The 22,979-nt window shown below is 37.4% G+C and overlaps 2 protein-coding genes across 2 annotated transcripts; both read right to left on the reverse strand.

Annotated features, from left to right (window-relative positions):
* Positions 1–2,099: 2,099 nt before the first annotated feature.
* Positions 2,100–9,259, reverse strand: LOC128490837 (neuronal acetylcholine receptor subunit alpha-3-like). The gene is made up of 7 exons (XM_053462929.1): positions 9,148–9,259; positions 8,738–8,785; positions 6,233–6,372; positions 5,023–5,067; positions 4,000–4,109; positions 2,568–3,573; positions 2,100–2,295 (listed from the first exon to the last, which is right to left on the reverse strand). The coding sequence occupies exons 1-7, from the start codon at positions 9,203–9,205 to the stop codon at positions 2,173–2,175; spliced, it is 1,530 nt and encodes a 509-aa protein (XP_053318904.1). The 5' UTR covers positions 9,206–9,259; the 3' UTR covers positions 2,100–2,172.
* Positions 9,260–15,317: 6,058 nt separating this feature from the next.
* Positions 15,318–22,417, reverse strand: CHRNB4 (cholinergic receptor nicotinic beta 4 subunit). The gene is made up of 5 exons (XM_053462928.1): positions 22,265–22,417; positions 19,711–19,755; positions 19,067–19,176; positions 18,012–18,960; positions 15,318–15,597 (listed from the first exon to the last, which is right to left on the reverse strand). The coding sequence occupies exons 1-5, from the start codon at positions 22,376–22,378 to the stop codon at positions 15,457–15,459; spliced, it is 1,359 nt and encodes a 452-aa protein (XP_053318903.1). The 5' UTR covers positions 22,379–22,417; the 3' UTR covers positions 15,318–15,456.
* Positions 22,418–22,979: the final 562 nt, after the last annotated feature.

Consider the following 22,979-nt stretch of genomic DNA (forward strand, 5'->3'; position numbering starts at 1 on the left):
TCTTAATTTTTAATTTTAGTAATACTATAATAAAGGTTACATTTTATCTATCATTATTTTGCTCAGGGTACAGAATTTTGTCACTGTTGCATCCTTCACTGTGGTCTTCTTGTTATTGGATCTTCTTTAGTGTTTTCAAGTTAGCAATTAGTTGGTACAATAGGAGACCATGTCCGTTATTTCTCCATAGGAAATTATTAGCATTGGTCGATTGATAAACCCAGTCATAATATGTTTTTTTAATGCTGGCAGCTGTTAATGATTTGTTCCATGTCCTCTAGATTTATCTACAAGTTGATCTCCAACGGTTGGAGGAGTTTAGATCTTTGTGATGTTTGTATGATAAGATAACATTGCATGAGCTGTTTGAGTGCTCAACTATTTCTCTCATTACATGGTTTTCTGACAAATATTTCACTTCCAAATTAACATCATAAAGATGTCTGTCCATGAGAAGCATGATCTAAATGGGGTTACACATTGGGCAGGCTATGCATTTCTCTAGGGCTATCACAGAGCACTAATGAGCATGGCACATGGCACTCTTTTTGGCCATACCTGTTTTAGTTATTTGTAGGTTTTGTTCCAGTAATTCCAAACAAATGTATATCTTACTAGATATGTTTAAAATTGAATTTACAATGATCCATACATCATTAAAACTGTCTGCATGTTATGTCACACCGTATAATTACTTCTTGCATTTCGTTTGATGAGTGATGGTAACATCTAATTTGCTAAATATATTCTTGCCCTTGGAATCAAGGGTGTAACTAAAAACCACAGGGCCCTGGTGCCAAAATGCCCTGGGGCCCCCCAGCTTCACCAAGCAATGTATCCCATGGTGCCACCTTTGCGCTAAACAGCTTGTAAATGCATTTGCCCCAAGTAGCTTATTAGTGTAACCCTAACACCCCAAACAGCCTGCCTGTGTCATCTTAGCCTCAGCTAGTTTATGTCTCGAAACAGCTTATCTGTGCCATCATTGCCCTCAAACAGTTTGTCTGTGCCATAATCGCCTCTTGCAAACTCCTCTCTAACATAAACACGTACACATTAATTCTAACACACACACACACATTCTCTCTCACACAACCCATGTTAACACAAATCCATGCTTACACACACTTGTACATAGACATCCATGCTCACATTCATACATACCCCCTCCCACACACGCTTATGTCCCCTGCAGCTTTCTGTCCAGCTGCTTGCACACTGACCCCAATACGTTCCTGTAACGGGTTCACCAAGAGAGCTGTAGTAACTCCCAGAGATCACCCACATGTATCCTCCTGTTGTCCCCGGAATCACTTCCAGCACCAGTCAGCATGCGCACCTTGGAACCTTGCTATGTGTACCCAATAAGTAGACACAACTACCTTAAATTGAGTACAGCAGGAATGAACAGTTTATTGATGTAAAACATAGACTCATATAGCCACAGAACTTCATTAACATAAATCAACATTGATAAACAGGTACATGTAGGCAACCAAACCTTTAATCCCCTTTAGCTACTGAATATCCCCCTGGCAGCCATCCTGTTAATGGGATTAGTTTAACAATGGAGTTCCTGCCTGTTTGGCAGCCAGGCTGGAGCCATCTCTGGGTACCTTGGGGCCCTGTAAGGTCATTCTGTCACAGTTCCCATCTCCCTTCAAAAGTTTAGAAATGGCCCCCTCTGCACAATTTTGAACTGGTATGAGGAGACAGGATCAACTGGTCGCATGGGGTCACCTTGGGCCACCTAGGAGCACGAGCCCCATCGCAGTTGTGACCGCTGCGACCCCTGTATTTACAGCACTGTTTGCAACCATGATTACCAAAAGGATTTAGTGAGTTTTGTGGGGATAAAAATGAGTTCTGCACTAAAGCCCCCGCCCTGTAAAAATATTCCCCCAGAGCCCTACTTGACCTTGTTCCACCCCTACATCTAAGGGAGGTAAGGGAGGTATATTGATCATGGCAAAACTGAATCAATTTGGCAGACTCATGAGGGGCATTCCATATCAGTTGATCACAGTTTTACCACAGGAAGGCCTTCATATATATGGGTGTACCTTACCATGAACAAAATGCAAAAATAGATTAATACACACACATAGTAAATTTACTCAGATTAAACATATTTCAACTTCTCAACATAATCAAGAAAGATTGCAAATGCTTTCAAACTCCAAACATTAGGGGCTGTAAAAAGAGTCCAGCAGTCCCCAGAATGCAGACCAAAACAAATACCCATAAGAAGATGCGATCGATTACCATGGCAACGTATTTCCAATCATTCTGGATCTAAAGAAAAAATAATAAGTATTATTAGGACTAGTTACCAGATTGTAATAGTGTAGTTGTGTTCAATAAAGTCACACCATTCTTAATGGGGAAGGGCAAGACAATCTACATATACACATCAGATATACTGACCCCAGTACTCCCACTTTTATGGGGCTTTACAATCAAGAGAATTATAATTAATTAACAAATAGATTGATGCAGGCCAGCTGACCTAGTTTTATGCTTATCCATGTATGCGCAAACATAATAATATCAATAAATCCCCTTACCTCTTTAGCTTCGTTCTGGGTTCTCATGTTCTCTGCTATGAAATGTACATTTTCAATTGCTTCCCTTAATTCCATGGATAATACTGAATTTGAAGCCAGATTGTCCACTGATTCCAGGCTGGAACCTCTTGTAACATTACATGCAATATCTGAGGTATATAATCTTTTCACGTGCCCACAAGGACACGTACTATCCTGATAAAACAATTGGTCTTTACAACTCTGGATCTCAGAACTGCTTATGCTATTAATGTTGAATATGTCTGTGATTAATGGCGGTTTCACTGCATTTGATTCTTCTTTTGCTGGTCTTGTCATAAACATAATTTTTGGAAGCATTTGTAAGAAGATCTTCTTCACCCATTGTGGCATGGTATGTGTTTTAGGCGTTCTGTAATGTACATTTAGCACAAATACAGTAATTACAATAGACAAGGTTACAAATATCATTGTAAAAAGTAAATATTCACCAATGAGTGGGATGACCAATGATGTAGAAGGAATAATTTCAGTAATGACTAGGAGGAACACAGTTAAGGACAAAAGGACAGACATACACAATGTAACCTTCTCTCCACAATCTGAAGGCAAGTAAAAAACAAGTATGGTCAAACAAGAGATAAGGAGGCAAGGGATTATCATGTAAATAGTGTAGAATAACGGCAAGCGTCTTATGTACAATGAATAGGTGATGTCTTGATATATTTCCGCACAGCAGTTGTATTTAATTTCATGCTTGTATCCAGGTGCACTAATAATGACCCATTCTCCACTTTCCCAGAATTCCTTAAGGTTTACGGCAGAGCCAATCATTACCAAATCAACCTTTGCTTTATCATAGGTCCAGGAGCCAAACTTCATGGTGCAGTTCTGATAGTCAAATGGGAAGTATGTCACATCTATTCTACACGAGCTTTTGAATATCGTTGGTGGGATCCAGGTGACATCTCCAGTATATTTCAACAAAGCTTTGGCTTTGTCATCTACCTGAAATGCACCAACTGCACTAGAAACACAAAATAGATACATTACTATTACAGAAAAGGCAAAAAGTGGGCGTCCTTACACAAAAAACATATGAATGTGAAAGCGTACACATATACAAGGCGAGCAATATGATCCTAGAACAGTCTTGTTTTTATATTCATAAGGCTCCTTCTACTGCCATGTTAGCAATAATTCACTTTAAACCTGGTGAAATGCTTTACCATTGGTTGATCCAAATTAACCAAATCAATAGTATAATAAAAAAGATTAAGTCATAGATTACCAAATGCCATCAAATATGTCATGGGTTACGACAGTGGGACCTCATAGAACAAGATACTTTCACCTGACTAGTGGTCCAACTAATGCCTACTTATAAGCAAAAGCAGATATACTGACAAATCAATGGGAAGTTTCGTGTATATGTGCAGCTAAGGATTCTTACTTGTTATAGAGGGCAATGTCTGGTTTCCAGATCTGATCTGCAGGTACTCGAATAAATTCAATGCCTCCATATTGATTAGGATTCCATTTCAACTTGTAGTCATTCCATATCTGGAACACAAGCTCACATTAATGTGTTGATGAAATCCTAGCCTCTTCACATGAAATCACATAGCCTCTTCACTGATAATTAAGTATTTCATCCGCATTTAGTGCACTGTATCCAACTTTTGCTCTTTTTTATTTACATTGTGCATTACAACAGCAACTAGACTGTTAAATCAGTGTTTGGCCTGAGCAGTCAATGAAAAATAATATGTTCAGTGACTGTTAAGTAAAAACAAGCAGTTTCCTGCAAAGTAATATCAGTCACTTACTGTAGGGGGAGACCACAGACTGAAGAAAATACATCAAAATTACACACAAACAGCGGTATTTACATTTGCAATATTTGCTCCCACCCCATAACCTGCTATTCACAAGCTAATTTGCTTGTTTTATTAATATGTATTTGAAGATTACTTTTGGGCCTTCCTAATGTATAGTGAAGGGAGGCAGTGGAAACCACAACTGTTCTTAAAACTGTTCCTTTAGTGAATAGACCCCATAGAGACACACATGCCTGCTGCTTTTCATTAAACCACAAAGAACAAACATGAAGGGGTTGCTCTGCCTTCAACTGACTTATTCCACCGTTTAGAAAGGTAGAGGGGATATAAAACAAGAGAGTCTCCTACATCTAAATTGGCTAAACATACATTGCTTGTAGGTTCATTAGCAAAGAATGGCATTCAATTGTGTGATGACTGGCTCTTATAAACCTCATGCAGATTAAGAATTATGGGCAATAAAGCCTGCTACCCCACAGTTTGAGTTGCCTAATTGGCCAGCCGTGGTGCTAGGTAACTAACTTTGATTCCCTGTATGTCAAAACAACACTTGTTATCCAAGCAATTAGATTGGAATTGTGTTTTAAATGTTTAGGTCAACATACACAATTATTATTGAAGATATAGTTACTTACATGTTTCAGCCAGACATTAGTTGCCATAATTTGATTAACTTCATCCTGTAGGAAATACATATTAGTAAAAAAAAAACAATATACCGGTATATAGCGTTAACGCAAAGAGCTATTCATGTGTAATCCTTGTTTTTTTGATTGGTATGGCTACACTACAACAGACCCATGACCTTCATTTCATGACCTAACCCTCTCTTTTTTGCTTGGTGTGTCTCCTCTTCTGCTGTCTGAAGAACTGGCTGGTTTGAAGGGTGACCTTATGGTGTCCTCCTGTCTAGCACGATTGTAATTGTTTTAGAGGCTTGGTGAGAAACATTTGCTTCCTGTATGTTATCACCTGATTTATGGCTAGACTGACAATCTAGCACAACAGGCAAATGCCAGGTGGGCTGCTGGCCGGCAGAGCCACACATCCCAGTACCTGGATATGCCTCAGCTACACTTGCGTCATCAGTTGGCCGCTAGCCTTTAAGCACCAAGGCCGCCATCACCAGTCCGGCCCTGATCTTCTCACGTACTGCCTCTAATACACATGGGTAGTCATATGAATTAGTTTTTTTAACATGTATGTTATATTATAATATATACTTATATATATATATATATATATAATGTTTCAATACATGCCATCATATTCATGTGATTTATGTATAATTAATAACCAACAGACATGATACATTTTCACTAGTTGATAGACTATTCACTAAAGTCAGAATTGTTAGTTTAGTTGCAAAGGTAACTTAACTGACTTGACTCAACACACATGAAAGCAAAGCATTTCACAAACCTACTTTGAACAGACATCAGTCTAATTACAAAAAGTAACTGACAATCTGTGGTGTTGAGTTCTGTTGAGTTAACCGTTGACTAGTTGCTTAAAAAACTCAACTTCACATCTAACAGCTCAATTCATCAATAGGTTGTAGAGTGAATAGAAGTCAAGCTAAAAGCTTCCTATGAGACAGACAGAGATATGTAAAAGCTCTAAGAATAAAAGATTGTCTAAATAGTACATTTTTCCACATAGGAAGACATGATACAAGGGTCTTGTGAATAAAAATGGCATTTACTGTTCTATTTTGTGTGAGAGATGGGGAATTATGCCAACTCATGTAATGGGCGTTCGGCTGATGCTGGGGGATGCCCGTTTTATGATGTTTCCAACTTTTTATCCTTTAAAGAGAATGTAATAAAGAATAAAGAATCTCACCACTTTAATAAGCTGTGACATTGATACTTCAAACTGCACGGTGACCGGATCAGATACATTTTCCACAGGCCGAATATATGGATTGTAGCAAGAGAAGAGATCTTTGTATAATCTGTGTTCTACACTTGAGGAAACAATCCCTAGAATAAAGTGGAGGATTTAAAGACCTTTATCATGAGGCATGTGAGCTTTTACTACTACTAAAATGATGGTATCAACTATAAAAGCCATGTGCCTGAGCATCATACAACATTTTGCTAAATACTTGAAATATTTACATGAATACATTGTCAGGATAGTATAACAGATGAGGTTAGTAAAGTCCAAGCTCTTGATCAGTCATTAGTAACAGTGGGATATGCAACCTGCCCAATTGACGTCAACAGTCCCTGGGTGTGTTAGAAGTACTTCACTCTCCTGGCTGGAGTCAGAATGCATATAGGTTGGTTATATAGGTTATTACATTTTGTGATTGGTCAGGCTATTGATGAGTAAAGAATTCATTGATTTTATCTCCTATGCTTTTGTCTTTTTGGACATAGAACCATCACATTAATACTGTTAATTTCATATGTTTTGACAGGAATGTTCTTCCGCTTGTGTTTCTCTTTTGCATTTAACCTTTTGTAGTGGTTTGACTGTGTCTCCCACACATAGTGCTGTTGGACAGTTCGCAGTAGGTATGCTCTTGGAATGCTGGGGGCTATGCATTTGAGTATTAGTTATCCTGGCAGCATATCCCTGGATGATGAAGTCTCTCCTGAGGTGTTGGAGGTGACCATATCGCTTTGTGGTGGGGCAGGCCGCATCAAGGCTTTTCAATCCCCCTCCTCTGTTGTTGACAGGAAGGACTTCAAGGCAGCCTTTAGACTTGACCCCCTACCCGAAGAGGAGGAGCCAGCAGCTGGAAGAAGTAATGAAGCCCGGAAGATGCAAAATGTGGCTATGTGGCTATGGGTGATTTACCTGTTTTTGACCACTGTGAGTCCTTGTGTACTGAGTTGTGTTTTTATGAGAGTCTGGGAAATGTGGGAGATACAGTCTGTATGTTGTAGGTTGTTATCTTGTGTGTATGCTTGTATATGACTGTTGTCTATGATTTGTATGATTGTATGTGAGCATTGTGTGTTCTTCTGTCTGCATTCTGTCCCTAGGTGTAACCACACGTTGGATCACGCCAAGTTGGACCTAAAGTCTGCGAGTGAAATGCTGTTTCCATGGGTCTCTGGGTCACTTTTCTCTTTGCACATGCATTGGAGTGGTGTTTGATCATGCTCACTGCCTGACCGCTTCCCCTCCTCTTCCCAACCCACCTAAGGGTTCCTGGAGCTATCCTTGCCCATGCAGAGCTAGTCCCACATCCACATGTGACTGGCCCTGCCCCCACTTGAAGCCAGTCTCCCAGAAGAGCAAGTAGGTTCAAGTAGCCTACCCTGGGAAGTTCCCACTTATAGGTTGTAACTAGATGTTCAACCTAACATGACCCTACTTTAAAAAAAAAACACATCTCAACCTATCCACATATCTTCCTTGTGTCACATGACCACAGCCTAGAATTATGCAGTCCCTGAAAAAATATGAATTTGATGGGAAATTTGAATTTTATCTGGGCATGTTAGTAGCATTAAAAAGTACCATTGATTAAGTTTAAGATTCCATATTTAGTTTAAAAGGGTTAAATGTAATTTTAGATTTGGAGATTTCCCATATATGGTAAAACATTCAATACTTCAAATTCATTTAAATACAAAACTTTACTTTCTTGTGATTCTTCGGTGTCTGTTAAGCTCTTGACATGCATCTACTGACCCGTAGAAAGCAGCATGTTAAATTGTATGAGAACTGAGTAAGTGGTAGAGAAAAGGCAATAAATATTTTAAAACATGGAGAGTATTTTTATTTAGTGTAGTTTATTTCAGTATTAGACAAACCTATTAAAGACAGAGCAGCTAGCTTGCAAAGCATCATCTATAGCTGGTGGTAACCTCTTCACTGCCAGTTAAGCAACCATTTCAACTTAATGCACTTTGTATTTTAATATTATGTATAAATATATATAACTGTATATTTAATTTATTATTGGAGTGTCACTTATGGTTTGCTGCCTGGCTAAGTGGCTATGATGGTTTAATTACCTCCTTAGCCTGTCAAACTATTCTGTTGTCAGCTAAAATAGACACGCATGCATAGAAACCTGGTCAGAAGCACTAACAAACACAAAGATAAATACCAAAAGGTAAAGTAAAGTAAATCTAACCAATGCCTAGTTTGCATAGACTGTTGGATCATTTAAGAGTACAAGATTTTTCACGTCAGTAATATATTAATTCATATACACAGGTGTTTAGGTCCCCAAAGGATTCTTAGAGATTTGAAGTTTCCTCCACAATTCCCAGATGCCTCATTTAAGGGGGTTATATGAATGCATCACACAGTGCAGGATTTTAATACATTTACTGTAAGTAACTCTGGTTAAAGGGCCATCTGGTCACCCTAGTTTATTACCTGATCTCCGGATCCCACTTGTTTGTTGATCTGCCGCTGGAGCGCCATCTAAGAAAATATTTATGATTTCTAATGCTCACACCTACAACCCAGAAACCCAAACACATACATAATCATACAAAAAGAAACATGCAAAATGTTAGGTATTGGGGAATCATTGGGTTAATGCTCAGGACCAGCTTGGAAAGGACCGGTTAGCAGACACACCCATAAGCACAAGCAAACTGTACAAAACATATCAACAAACTAACACATACAGACTAATATTATCATCCATAAACTAAAAAATACAACCAAAAATATGTTTTTAAGAATGCTAAGGTATACGTATAAATATACCTGATCAAGATGTTTGATGAAGGGATACGACTAACTCCTTACAATATAGTTGCAAAGTAAAAAACACTCACCTTCACTTAACAAGAAAAGGACAGAGCAGAATAACATCCAGTTGATGGGTTCCATCATAAAGTATAAATTGTACCGGGATCAGGAACTAGCGGAGTGATAGGTGCATGTCTGGGATCCGCATGCACTATGATATCAGTGAGGCTTTCTGGCTATAAAACCACTCTTCTCGTAATGATGCTCTTCCCCCACCCCGGCACACTGTAACAGACATTAGAGAATCCAGACACAGATTACACAACACACATCCATAACTAGCAATTGTGTGGCCTTTGTCTAATTTGCTCTAAGCCTCTAAGCGGTTTGCAGTATGGGCCTCTCAGGGTGCTTTTTTTGGACAGTTGTAATTTAAGCAAAGCAATTCTAGCTTAGTTGCCATATAACAGGCGTATTCCATTCTGCACAGAACAGTGCTTAAAACTGTTATACGGTTACATACTAACTTTCATACCTAGTTAATCAAAATACGCAAGCCAAGTATGTCTAAACGTAATATTGTGATCCAACGAAAAAAAATCCAATTTGGCTTGTGTCAAATGGGTTAAGAATGTTCTTGATTGCCATTTCCAATAGTAAATGTTCTCAAGGGTCCCTCCTAGAAAAATATCAAACTCCCTTTCCTAAAGGCTAAGAATATTTGGTGGGTATGAATGTATCTCAGTGTAGTACAGCCCTAAAAGCAATGTAATGTGTATAGAATTAGAAACATCAAGCATTGTGTAAGAATGTTGTGTAAATAGTGTGTTATTTTTCAAAATGCCTTAGTAAGTGACAAAAATGTCGATCAATATCAATCATACATAGCCATGTCTCTCTAACCGCACACCCTAGTGTGCGTTTGTGGCCATTTGGAATTTTTGGAAGTATATAAATGTAATTATTGTTACTCTGAATGCCTGTTTAAGCTGGAAATATATCAGACATCTGTTGGTAGTTAATCCCTCAATGGAACATCGGTGGCTGTTTTTCCCAAACCACAAATACAGATGCTGTTCTTCCCAGGGTCGGCTACCTATAATGCCTCCCTTATCGGTTGAGTGGTTTTATGAAGGGACTGAAACAGTGTCTCTCAGTCTTAAAAAAATAAGAATAAAAAATATATATTTTTAAGCTAGTACAAAAATAAAATAAATGTAAAATTAATCATAAAACCCTTGTGATCTCACCATGGCATCATAAGTTGTACTGTCTGGTTACAAAGTTTATAAAGACCCCAAATGGTTCTCCAGTCAAAGTGACTCAAAAAACAAAAGTGCAAACAAATATACCGTATAAAGCTTGGCTGTCAAAAATCCCTCACACTAGAAATATAAAACACCCACCCTCCACTGAAAATGAAAAAATGACAAAAATAGTGTATTATGTAAGAGAGCATTTTAATTATAAAACTACAAAAAATGGTTATTTTGGAATATTTATTCCAGAAATATAAGTTTCTAAAAGAGAACATTGCCAGTGTGATTTTAGCTAGTAATCCTATTGTTGAATAGTCCAATCAAGTCATTTTTACTTTTATCACTATAACATTAATTATATTTCCACTTATTGTTAATTTGTCCTGCAGTCTGTAATAGTAACGCTTGAGCAAATCTCCTGATTTTTTAGGTGACCTGTCCAGGTCTTTTCTTCTGTCTAGGTTCAGACTGCAATCGCGCCTTTCTGTAGAAGATAGGTGTTTAAGCCATATGACAGCTTTATACAGGGACCACTGGCAGCAAAACCTGACCTCTGACATGAGATCAATGGCTTGAAATCAAAATGAAAATGAACTGGATTTAAATGACAGACTGCATTAGCAGACACTAGGAGTATGCTGGTTTACCGGTCATATACCGATCCTTACCAGCTGGTCAGCAGAATACATCTCTGCTGAGAATATCATAATGTATGTTTGCTATATCTCCTAGCTGACACACTAAGCTCCGTTATCATTACCCAGGCAGTTTTCCAAGAGTTAGCTGCATGGAGATCCCCATCTGCTTTGGGTGTGGCTGTAGTAGAGGGCATAGCCATACCCAGGAACTTCCAAAGCTAGGCTACTGGGAGTGCTCCTACCTGAGACTCCGGAGATTAAACCCTGAGACCCAGGGCCAAACCCTGAGAGTTCCTAGGTATGGTGGTTTCATGAAGGGGCAGGGCTAGCTGTAGATAAAGGCACTCTTTAGTGTATCAAGAGTGGGATGGACAAGGAATGGGTGTGGCCCAAATCACACCTTACCTAGAGAAAGAAGAAGCTCATCTGGAGACCCAGGGAATGAGGGCTTCACCTGGAGACTCCAGGTCAAACCCAAGGGTTCCCCCGGTATGGGCATGACAACCTTCATTTAGACATTAAAATGACAGGAAGTAGGCAAATAGTAGGTAAGAGTGACCAGCTGCTGTTCCCTTTTTCAGAGACTGAAAATACTGACCTGTAGGCCAGTGGAAGTAAAAATTTACTCTGAGACTTCTAGTGAAACCCAGCAAGTTCCCAAGTATGCTGGTATCAAATCTGCCTCCGTCAAAGTTGTAGACAGGAAATTTCAAGCAAACTTTATGCCATTTCATATATTCCTTCAGTAAATATTATGATTGAATTCTGATATTTAAAAGTGTTGTTCCTCTTATTCTGTTGCATGTAAGACTTTTCCAAGTAAATTCAGCCTTAAAACAAAAAAATGTACCGTTAAATATCCAAAAAAATAATTATTTTATCATGTTCATTATCATGCAAGTTAAAGCAGATATTGATAGCTTGTTGTCATAGAATCTGAAAAACTTCTTGGTTTTTGTGACTACATCTTCATAAGGAGGGAGAGAATATAGTTACAGACCTGCTAGGATTTTTTTGCTTAACATGAGAGCAATTAATGTTTTGTTTATATAAACAGCAGAAAGATTATGATATCTTGAATATAGATGCAAGTCTTTGTCTTTTAAGAAAAAGCCACAAGAAAACAACAAAACTAACGGTAAACTTAGTATTGTATGTTGAAATGACAGTTAAAGTTCTTGTTTATTTAAATCATTTCCTACTAAGTATAGATGGGAGGGTGAAGAAACATTTATGTATTATAAATGATACAAACAGCAACGTACTAATTTATAGCATTTTTATATCTAGGCATTTATGTAGTTTTATTGAATAACATAATCTTTTCTGTGAGATATTTATCTTGTCCAATGAGTGAGACTTAACCATGCAATGATGGATAATGTTATGAGAATAGATTGTGTTTGCCAAGAGAATCTGGAAATTCGTTAGACCATTAATTCCAGGCATATTGTAATATGTGCAGTTTTCACGCATTGTTAAATTCCCATTTAAGCCATAGATTCTCCACAATGATCTCATATGTGCTTCCCATGGTGCTCCTTTGTGTTGCATCGGGTCTTCTGGTTTATAATCTCTTGAGAAAAGAGCAAAACTATAATCACCACTACCGAGAATAGATTGAGTGAACTTTGTTAAACAAACTGAAAATAAATACATGAAAAATAAAAATGTCTGAAGGACTCCAACCATTTTTGGAAAGGGACCACAGCATCTTTTTATGTGACCTGTACTGCTCATATTTGTGTTTCTTTTTTACTACTACGGAACTGACTGATTTGTTTGAAGCATTGTTGCTATTACATAGCAATTTTAATGGGGAACAGCCACCATTTTTATTAATGATTTTTTATATAAAAAATGTGTAGCTTTATATTTGTCCTGTGTGCTTGTTGTAGCCAATCTACTAAACACACTTGGTCCTTACGATACTGTCTTCTGGTAAACAATGGAATGGTTCTGTCTTAATAACCCAGATGGACTCTCTGACTCCCTGAAAGTACATATAAAGAAAAGGACTTCATTAGATAACCAGGGGATTATTAGTATTGCCATAAACAGTCAGCTCACATGTTTGAGCAGGGAAAGTCACTCAACAATGGTGAGATGCAGGTCTGCAGATTAAGTTTGTTGGAACAAAATGAAATACAATCCACTTTTGGTCAATGCTACATTACTGTATTCAGCACACTATTAATTATTTAATACTCAAGGAAAATATGTATTTTTCCATAGGACCCTATAATGCCATATAAAGTCACAATTTGGGCATATCTAACTCCATTTGCCCTTGTGCAGCAACCAGGAGATTTACATCAATAGTTCCACCTTCTGCCATCTACAATGTTTGTGTTATAGCTAGGAAAAAAAATCTCCAGGACATGTACATTAATATATTAAAAAAGGGAGGCAGTTAATTGATTTGCTTTCAAATTATGTGCCTATGTGTGATTATATTAACCGGTATCAGGATTTGTTTAGTTGTACAGAAAAGCACAAGATTAATCTACAACCAGCCAGCTCTTAAAGGACTTCCAAAGATAACTCATGAGTAATGAGTTTAGTCTGACTCAAGATGTTTCCTGATTTATAGGTCGCTTCATCAAAGTCAGTACTAATAGATAGCAAATATGCAATATACAGTAAATGTCGCAATTGGTATTCACCCAATTTTAGATCTTAATGGTGGGTTAAAGGACAAACACAAACTGCTACATGTTACAAGGCCACCTCATGTTTGTCAAAAAGGTGTCTGGAAAAAAGCTTTTGACAGAATTAAAATAAATAAAATAAAGCTCCCTCTAGCTGCAGGTGCATTATTGTTTTGCTTGTCTTCGTGCTTGATAATACTGGGCTTTAGAACATATTTGTACAATCGCTTCAATTCCAGCTGAATTCCAGCGTGCATTTCTTTGTGCTTGATAATACTGGGCTTTAGAACATATTTGTACAATCGCTTAAAAAAAATAAATAGTTCTTGACAAATGGTAATGTTGAAAGTACCTATTGGAGCTACTTGCCTACTGCTCACATGTACAGAACCCATTTGTCGACATTGCAATACATTCTGTTATGTCTATTAACCTTTATATGTTTACCAGATGCCACTCTTTTTTCTTTCTGTACCCCTCTTCAGACGTTAAGGGGGGAAAAAATATTAACCCCTTAAAGACAATGGGCAGTCCCATAACCCATTGAAAACAATGCATTTTGAGCCCGTACATGTACGGGCTTTGTCATTAAGGGGTTTAAAAACTTCTGTTTTCTGACCATGTAAAGCTGAGAGAATGTGTTAGAATTCATTATTCTACATGGGCAACTTTGATAAATGAAAAAAGGCAAATCCTCTTCAATCTCCCATCTGAATTGTAAGTGCTCTCCGATTATTTACTATGGTGTTTAATCACTATGGCGGAAAGCTGTGGGAAATAGGACAAGTGGCACTAGGTAGGTACAACATACTATTGAGGCTGTGCCTCCTAGGCATAGTCCTCTGTTGTGTTAATTGGGTTAGTTGGAGAAATCCTAGAATGAAAAATAAATGAAACAAATCTGTATTCCTTCATCTTGGCAGTGCTCCAAATGCAGACAGGAGACGTAAAAAATAGCACCTAACCAGTTACACATCTATTGGTGTTTAATCATACACAACAGATTAGAGGTCTCTCTTGTAAAAGGACCATTAAGCAGTGGTGCACCGGAGAGCCTGCTCACCCAATAGCTTCACCTTCCTCTGGCATTGCAGCAGAACATCACCCCCATGTACTGGCTGAAATAGGATGAGGACTAAAAGGCACTGGTCAGAATATGTCGCTGAGGTATCTCCAGTGACCTTACCCAAAAAGTGCTAGGAGGGCCATGTAAAATGCAAAGATACAATTGGTAATACTCTGTGAAAGCCTTCACCAATTTAACTATAAATTATGCGTGGGATTCTCACCTCTCACTCAGGGGAAGCTGACTTTGCTACTCTCCTGTATATTTTCAATTTAGTGAATAAACTACTAATTTTACTTAATGCTAGCCATCTTGACACTGATTGGATTGCACTTATCTTGCAGGTTTTATGTCGCATCACCATTACTCACTGTACTCTGTGACCTCAACATGTAATGGGGCCATGCATTAAACTCTCTGCGCTGGCCCTGCTGCTTCATTTCTTATTTTAGCCCGTCGCTCGGTTCACTGGGTCTGTTTTCTGTTTTCAACCAGCTATGTACAAATGTTGTACTGCTCAGAATCTGCAAATTATTGTTATATTGAATTGCTAATTGTCGTGAAAGTAGATACTTAAATACATTGCTGTCTTATTAGTACATGACAAAAAAAAATGTATAGTCAAACCATTCCAGTTTAGAGCATATGAAAAAAAATGTTTATTGTAAACACTGACATTATTGTGAGAAGAACAAGATGTCTATAATCCATTGGCCTCCACCACAATAATTTTCTTAAAGATGGGGACAGTCACTGGTGTTCAAGTTTTGCATCTGCCTCATTAATGACTATCCACTGGAATATGAGTTTGTAGTAATGGCTGCATGAAAAGTCCCACAGTTCCTACAACACAAACTATAATAAATATCCAAAGAAACAGTCTATCCACGACCATGGCGACATATTTCCAATCTTCAATTATCTGCAAAGAAAAACATTTGTGTTACAGGTAATCAGTTACAAAGAGTTATGCATGCATGTTAAACCGTGCTCAAGGCAGCAATATCAGCTCTGCATCAATGTCTAACCACCTTGCCCGACCACCTTTACCACGTTTACTTTAAAGAGAAGCCCGCATTTCTTTAACATGGTCAACTAGTTTCAGTGGCATTTGTATTATTATTATTATTATTATTATTATTATATTTATTTATTGTTTTATATAGCACCATCATATTCTGTAGCACTGTACAATAAGATGAGTTAATATGACCATTTTTAAGGGGGTCATACTGGTTGTTTAGGCCTCGACTTTAAAGGTCTCTATGGAACTTTACGGGTCATATTAAAGATAGAGAAGATAGATTGTGTAGGTTCGGTGTCAATCCTGCACTGAATTTAAAAATAAAAAATGAATATGATAGCCTATAAATTTTATATATAAAACTTTATTAAATATTTCTAACACATTGCCAATTCTCTATTTTCTCCTCTTCTTTCTATATTAATAAACACGTGAATGTACTATGCTTATTATATATGCTTCATGGGCAAATTACCATAGTCATGTCAGTGTACTGTGACAGTTTATGGTAATGAATACTCTATTTCCATTGAAATTAAATCAGTATTCAGTTATAACGTCAGTCCCACACAAACAGGAAAGTGTTTAGAGACATGGAAACAGGCTTTGACTGCAAATGTAAACCATTCGTATCATCTAGTTTGCCCATTTTTCCTACTGTAAAAGTGAAATGAAAAGCGGTTAATAATCGATGAACAGGACTGGAGAAATATGAAATTATCGAAGAAATAATCATATCATGCAGGAATATACAGCATGAAGCAAAATAAAAACTGCCTGTCAAAGGTGAACCAAAAGAAAATGGATGATGGGTCCCACCTTGTCTAAAAATATACTGAATGCTCTCTAAGGCACACTGAAGGGATAAATATAAAGATTGTAATGTGTGATGATGCGTAGATTAGGGGTTATGTATAAAAAGTACATCTGGTACAAAGTATGACATGTGGTCTTATCCCGATAACAAACAATGAGTTGGTTGATATGGTAATAATCTTTTATTATCTTTTGTTATCATTAACCCATATGATCTGTACTAAAAGCCTGCAACTGGTCAAACATGGGACCCACTTACAGGGGGTTTGCCTGAAGCTACGATTATTAAAGAACATAGATGGGCAACATGCAATCTCTAAGGTAACAAGTTCACTTGAATCACCCTGTGACACCGTCTGGGTGCAGAAAGACAGGGGCAGTCAAGCAAATTTAGATTAATTGTTCCCTAAAATTATTAAATTAAGTTAGGATTGCCCTACGTACATAGACCTGGAAAAAAACAAATATATACAATGAATAGGAAGAGAATGTGAAGACAAGCAAAAATAGGCACACATGATATGGGGATGGGCATGGAAATAAACATTCAATTAGAAAATATGGGGAGGATGGTGGAAAGATGAACACACATTTCAAAGGACACCTTTAACTAATGCTTTAGGGAGCTGTTTGGGACTGTAAACTGCCCATTTAATGGGTGTATGGATAGGTAGGGGTGGAACAGAATGTTGTAGTATGTTTGACAGGGAGGAATACATTGTGTAAGATATACTTCTTTTGGTTACATTATGTCACTTCTATGTTACAAGTGGCAAGGTGGACGATATGCTTTTTTATATTCTATATGAAAGATAAAATATAATTTGAATCACTAGAATTATAATGGATACACGATTTGATGTAATTGTAGCTGTCTCCAGGAAAGACCCCATCAAGTAAATGTTTGACTCAACTTCATTCATTTAGCTACAATATGCAGACCAAATGGTTATAGTTGCTGTCTAGGGGTACCTAGATTTATTAGGACAGACAGAGTGTGGTGGGAAGGTTATATAATGCTTGGTCAATGCTGTCAAACTGCAGTCATTCAGAGCTGCAGACAGATCATGAATTCTATGTATCCGTCAATAAGTGATGTAATGAATTTCAATAGTTTTGATTGATCTGTTGGTACTTTAGCTGGGATATCAAAAAATCCAAGCCTGTATGTTACCTCCGTGGCTTGCTTTAGATCATGAAATTGCTCTAGTTAATTTAGTTTTGAGGGATAAATAGGCAATTCAGTTTGAATTCTCCAATGATTGTCATAGGTATATTTTCATTAAATCGATGGGTTACTGATGGTTTTTAACCAACTAACATTTAAATAATGGACATTAAATCTCACTCAAGGTCATGCAGAAAGTATTTTCAATAAGTACTAGCTTTCTGTAACACTACAGGTGTTTATATTTACATCAAACATCATCAGTTTAGTTATTTCCTGTTAGCCTGAGCATGTAGAGACTGATTATAATTAATATTTGAAGCCTTACGCTTTGGTCTTCATCTTCAGATTTCATGTGATCTGCTATGAAATTCACACCTTCCATGGCTTCTTGTGCATCATGAGAAAACTTTCTTGAGTTTCTGCAACGGAACTCTTGGTTCCTGTGATACTCTGTCTGCCCATTGTACTTCCTATCACACATCCTTGCAGAAGATGAATTTACAAAACAGCTGGAGTTTTTGAGTGGTTCATTTTGCATGTTTCTCCTGTGTTTGGCAAGTTTTTGATTTCCTGAGTTATGTTCTGGACGTTTCATGAAGAGATATACTGGAAGTCTTTCTAGAAAACAGTTCTTGACCCAGGTTGGCATTGTGTGTGTGCTAGGAGACCTGTGGTGGACATTAAGGACACATACACTTGTGACAATGGAAAATGTCACTAACACCATAGTGAACATGAGGTACTTCCCAATAAGTGGAACATCTAGAGAGGTTGGTGGGACAATTTTAGAAATCAGAAGTAAGAACACAGTCAATGCAAGCAGAACTGAAATACACAAGGTCATTTTCTGTCCACAGTCTGATGGAAGATAAAACACCAGTATAGCCAATGAGGTAATAAGAATGCAAGGTATAATCAGATTAATGGTATAGAAAAGAGGCTTCCTCTTGATTATAAAGTCATATGTTACATCAACATATGTTGGATCCATTGGGTTGACTGTTCTCCTTCCAGGAAGCTCTATGATATCCCATTCTCCACTTGGTGTAAAGTCATCCATACTGGCAAATCCAGACTGAAGTACTAGATCAATTTCTGTGTAATCATACGTCCAGGAGCGAAACTTCAGAGTGCAGTTCTGCTGATCAAAAGGAAAGTGCTTCACCTCTATCTTGCATGCACTCTTATAGATGGCAGGTGGGAGCCAAGCTATACTGCCATTGCTCTGTACAATTACATTGGAGAACAAGGAGACCTCGTATGTACCATCAGCACTAGTAAAATGAACAAATCAAATTAGAAATACTGTAGTGACTATGCACAGATATTAAACAGCATATAATCTCTCTAGTGCTGAAAAAGTTTGAAAAATCATCTTACTTATTGTAAAGTACAATGTCTGGAAGCCATATCTGTTTCGATGGGATACGTAGTTTCTTTATCCCATCATACGCCTTTGGATTCCATGTCAACCGGTAATCTACCCATTCCTGTCACAAAACATTATTTATTAATTTAAGGATTGCATATATATAAACAAAAGTCATAAACTTGCCAACATCACAGGGGCAAACACGAAAAACAACCAATGTGCTGCAAATTCCTGGGTCGCCAAGCATTCTTGCTTGGTGATGGGACTGGAAGATTATCTAATTTACTTGATGTATTTGTATGGGGTTGTCTAGAGGTCTACATTGATTAAAACATGGAAGTTTTCTAAACTCAGACAACCCTCACCTCTCCAAAGTTGACTGCCCAGAAAGGCAGAAAAAGAAGCTATTGAGGCAATAAATACAGATATAGGTGAATATGGAAGAAAATGGTGAAATGGAGTGAAAGGTTACATGAAAGGGTGCATAGCATGGAACCCTAGAAGAGTTGTTATCATTACCTAGATTGTTAGAGGGGAACCAAAGCTGTATAAGCCACAGCCAAAGTTAACTGCCTCTTAAAAGTTGTTTTTTTCAACAGTGATACATCCCATGTCTATATTCTTGATATAATAATGAAAAGGTAATACTTACCTGATTCAGCCACACATTTGTTGTCATTATTTGCTCCCGTTCGTTCTATGGATACAAAATAAACAGTAATATTAAAAACATGTAAAAACAATATAGCAAAGGTTTTTTTGTTTTTTTTCAAGTGTAGTTTGGATATTATTTCTTACCATGATTTTGCAGTTTCTTGCAGTTATGAAAAGTGTTAATTTCTTCAAAATCCAGTGAAACACCCAAAAGGGGGGCTGATAAAAGCTAGAAGCTGTATTATTAATTATATTAATGTATTCATTATGAACAGCCCGTTTTGGTGAGTTACTCCTGCAAGAAAACCCAATTTGGCCATGCACAATACCGTACATTCCTAAAATGGTAACAAAAATGAAGAACCTATGAATTATGGAGGGTGAACTCTGACACTCTTACTGATGCTTGTCACATTATGCCTTTCATAATAATCTGATATGTCAGAAATTCACGCACTTTATTTGCCATTTGATTGTGTAATGTATTATCTTCACATTTATATTAAAAATTGTAACAGAACTAGTACAGAATCAATTCCCTTAGAATTTTGGGGCCGCTGGACTCAATCAAATAACTGAAATTATCTGGATTGATATACAAATAGCAAAGTCTTATCTCCCCCATTGATTGCTCAACCCGGAGCCAACACAGCCCTCATCGTTCTCTAGAAATTTACGCTTTTATTTAATATAATTACACAATACTTTTGTTTCTCTAATATATTACATCCTTAAATATATATATAATTTTTGGGGTTTCTTCACATTCCTCATATTTGAATCTGTGATTATATTAATTAATATAGATTAGTTAACATGGCCTATATAAGACAAGAAGGGAAAAAGGATATAAAGGAAGAATGACTGCCCTAGGGTAACACAAAAATTTATTAAAAAAGTCACAATATTTATGCGAACCAATTTCCCCAAAATGTGGTTGTGATTCTCCAATGTATTATTCTGTATTTAACAGCTGTATTTTCATTGATTAATGCATTAGACATAATACTTGCTTGGGTTATAGCTCTTTATTAACTGACACACTTCTGAAAGACAAGTAACATCTGAATCCTACTGTAACTGCTCTCAGCCAGTACAGATCAGTGTGTGAATGTATGGGATTAGTGTATGTGCGTGTGTGGTCTGTGAATGTGTGGATGTGTGACAGTGCGAATGAATGTAAGCAGTCACATAAATTACAAGCAATGTACCCAGATTCTATGGAATTTATTACGATCAACAACCATAAAAATATATTCTAATATCCCAGAATGCTTTTTTGGCATCCCACCAGCACGGGCAATATGCAAAGAGTGATTGATCAATTATTCTAGGCGCCCCATGCCTTTTGGATGATATGATGGCGAATGTGTCCGTATGCGACTGTGAGAACGCATGTACATAGTCACATAAATTATCATACATAACAGCAATGTCTTAATGATGAAATACAAAGGCTCTCATATTTTCCTGAAGGGTAGAAAGGAGGGACCAGACATAGAGCATCTTGGACTAATGAGCACAGATACTGGACCTATTTATCGAGTGAAGAGATATATTGCAGCCTGGCCCTGAAAAAAAGTATTTTTTGCTATGTATGTTGTACATAGCAAATACGTGCCTGTCTCACTGTTATTACACAATAACATGCTGAGATGGAAAGCAGAACACATGAGCAAATTAAATAAAAAAAGTATTGCATGGCAAATCTAATGAAACCCATAATTTCATTTTAAAAGCGCATCATGGATTTCAAGTAGTGCTTAAATTAGCCTACATCTTAAAAACATTATACTTTGAAGTATTCTGTAAAATATCTCTTAATGTTATGGAATGGAGGCACAAATTATTAAAAATACACTAAGAAGATGGGAATTGGTGGTTATTCAGAAGCACTTTGTGTAATAAGTGCTTCTTAGCAAGAGGTCTGAAAGTTGATCCATACTTTGTTCATGAGAACAAATGCTGTTCATAATGCTGGAAGGCTGTTTTATTTATTGTTGTCGATGAAGAAATACATTGCAACTACCAGCAGACATTACATTATAAGATATGGGGGGGGTTGACTCCACAACCTTGGTGGTTCCTCCATTCATCCACATTTAATAATTATTCGCATGGTAAATAGGCTGAAAAATAACGGAGGGTTTGCGTCTTCTAGCATCAAAATAGTCTACTACATGGGTAACATGTTTGGTATATAGTCCTGTCACATCCAATTCAAGTTCATCCAGTGAGATTAAAGGAGAAATCCGATTACCATTTTGGAATCAAGATGGAACAATTGGAATTGAGGCACAATTGGAAATTGCTTCAATATGCGGCATTTGCCTTTTTCTGGATCAACAGCGGGTGTGGACTTGATGGACAGGGCCATCTTTGCAACCTAAATTGCTATGTTACTATATTTATGAACACTGAAAAATTTGTTATAAAAAAATGTCTGCTCAGCAAAGAGCCGACATAGAGGTGAATTATTTTGGTACTTCTAAAATTCTAATAAGCCTAATGTTATTGTTACTTTGATTGAAGGATGCTCTACTTAACCTTACCACACTGATGAGCTGAGCTAGAGACAACTGGAGCTGAATGGAAACCAGCTGAGTGCTGTTATATGCTGGTCGAATAAGTTTGTTGTATCTGTCTTTTCTCAGAAGGTTGTTCATTAATCTCTCCTCAGATTCTGCAGCTCTGCTATCTGAAAGAAAAAAGGGACAGAATTGTCCAAGTAAAGATGCGAAACGGAAAGTAAAAGCTAAATGGAAATGTTAGGTGATACAAGGATCAGACAGGGTTATAAACTTGCCCTGATGGTACACGTTTTGTGAATGTCTCTAAATACAAAATTAGAACAAGCACAGCTGTAACCCAATTCAGTCTATTCAGTAAATGGAGACTTGCCAGGAGAGTTTGCAGGAGAGTTGTGTTTGTCTCTCCATCACTTTGCTATACATTAAGAATGGCCAGCACTAACAAGTTTCTCCAGTAAGAAGGGCTGAGCTGGCTCTGCATAAGTCTCAATTGAATGGGTGGAGAAATCCCACTGAATTAACTATACATTATAAAGGGCTTACTGCCTTATTATAACATGGGACTGTCTTCACCCGGGCCAGACACCGCAACAAATTTGTTATTCCTAAAATGACATCAGGACTTCAATGTGTGCTGGTGAAGCCAGTGATGTATCTACATTTGGGGCCGCTCTAGGCCCAACCTAAGGAAACAACCCCCAGCTGCTTCCTCGTCTGTGGTCTGCATCCCAAGTAC

This window comes from Spea bombifrons, chromosome 4 (genome assembly GCF_027358695.1).
Source record: "Spea bombifrons isolate aSpeBom1 chromosome 4, aSpeBom1.2.pri, whole genome shotgun sequence".
In the NCBI taxonomy this organism is placed as follows: Eukaryota; Metazoa; Chordata; class Amphibia; order Anura; family Pelobatidae; genus Spea; species Spea bombifrons.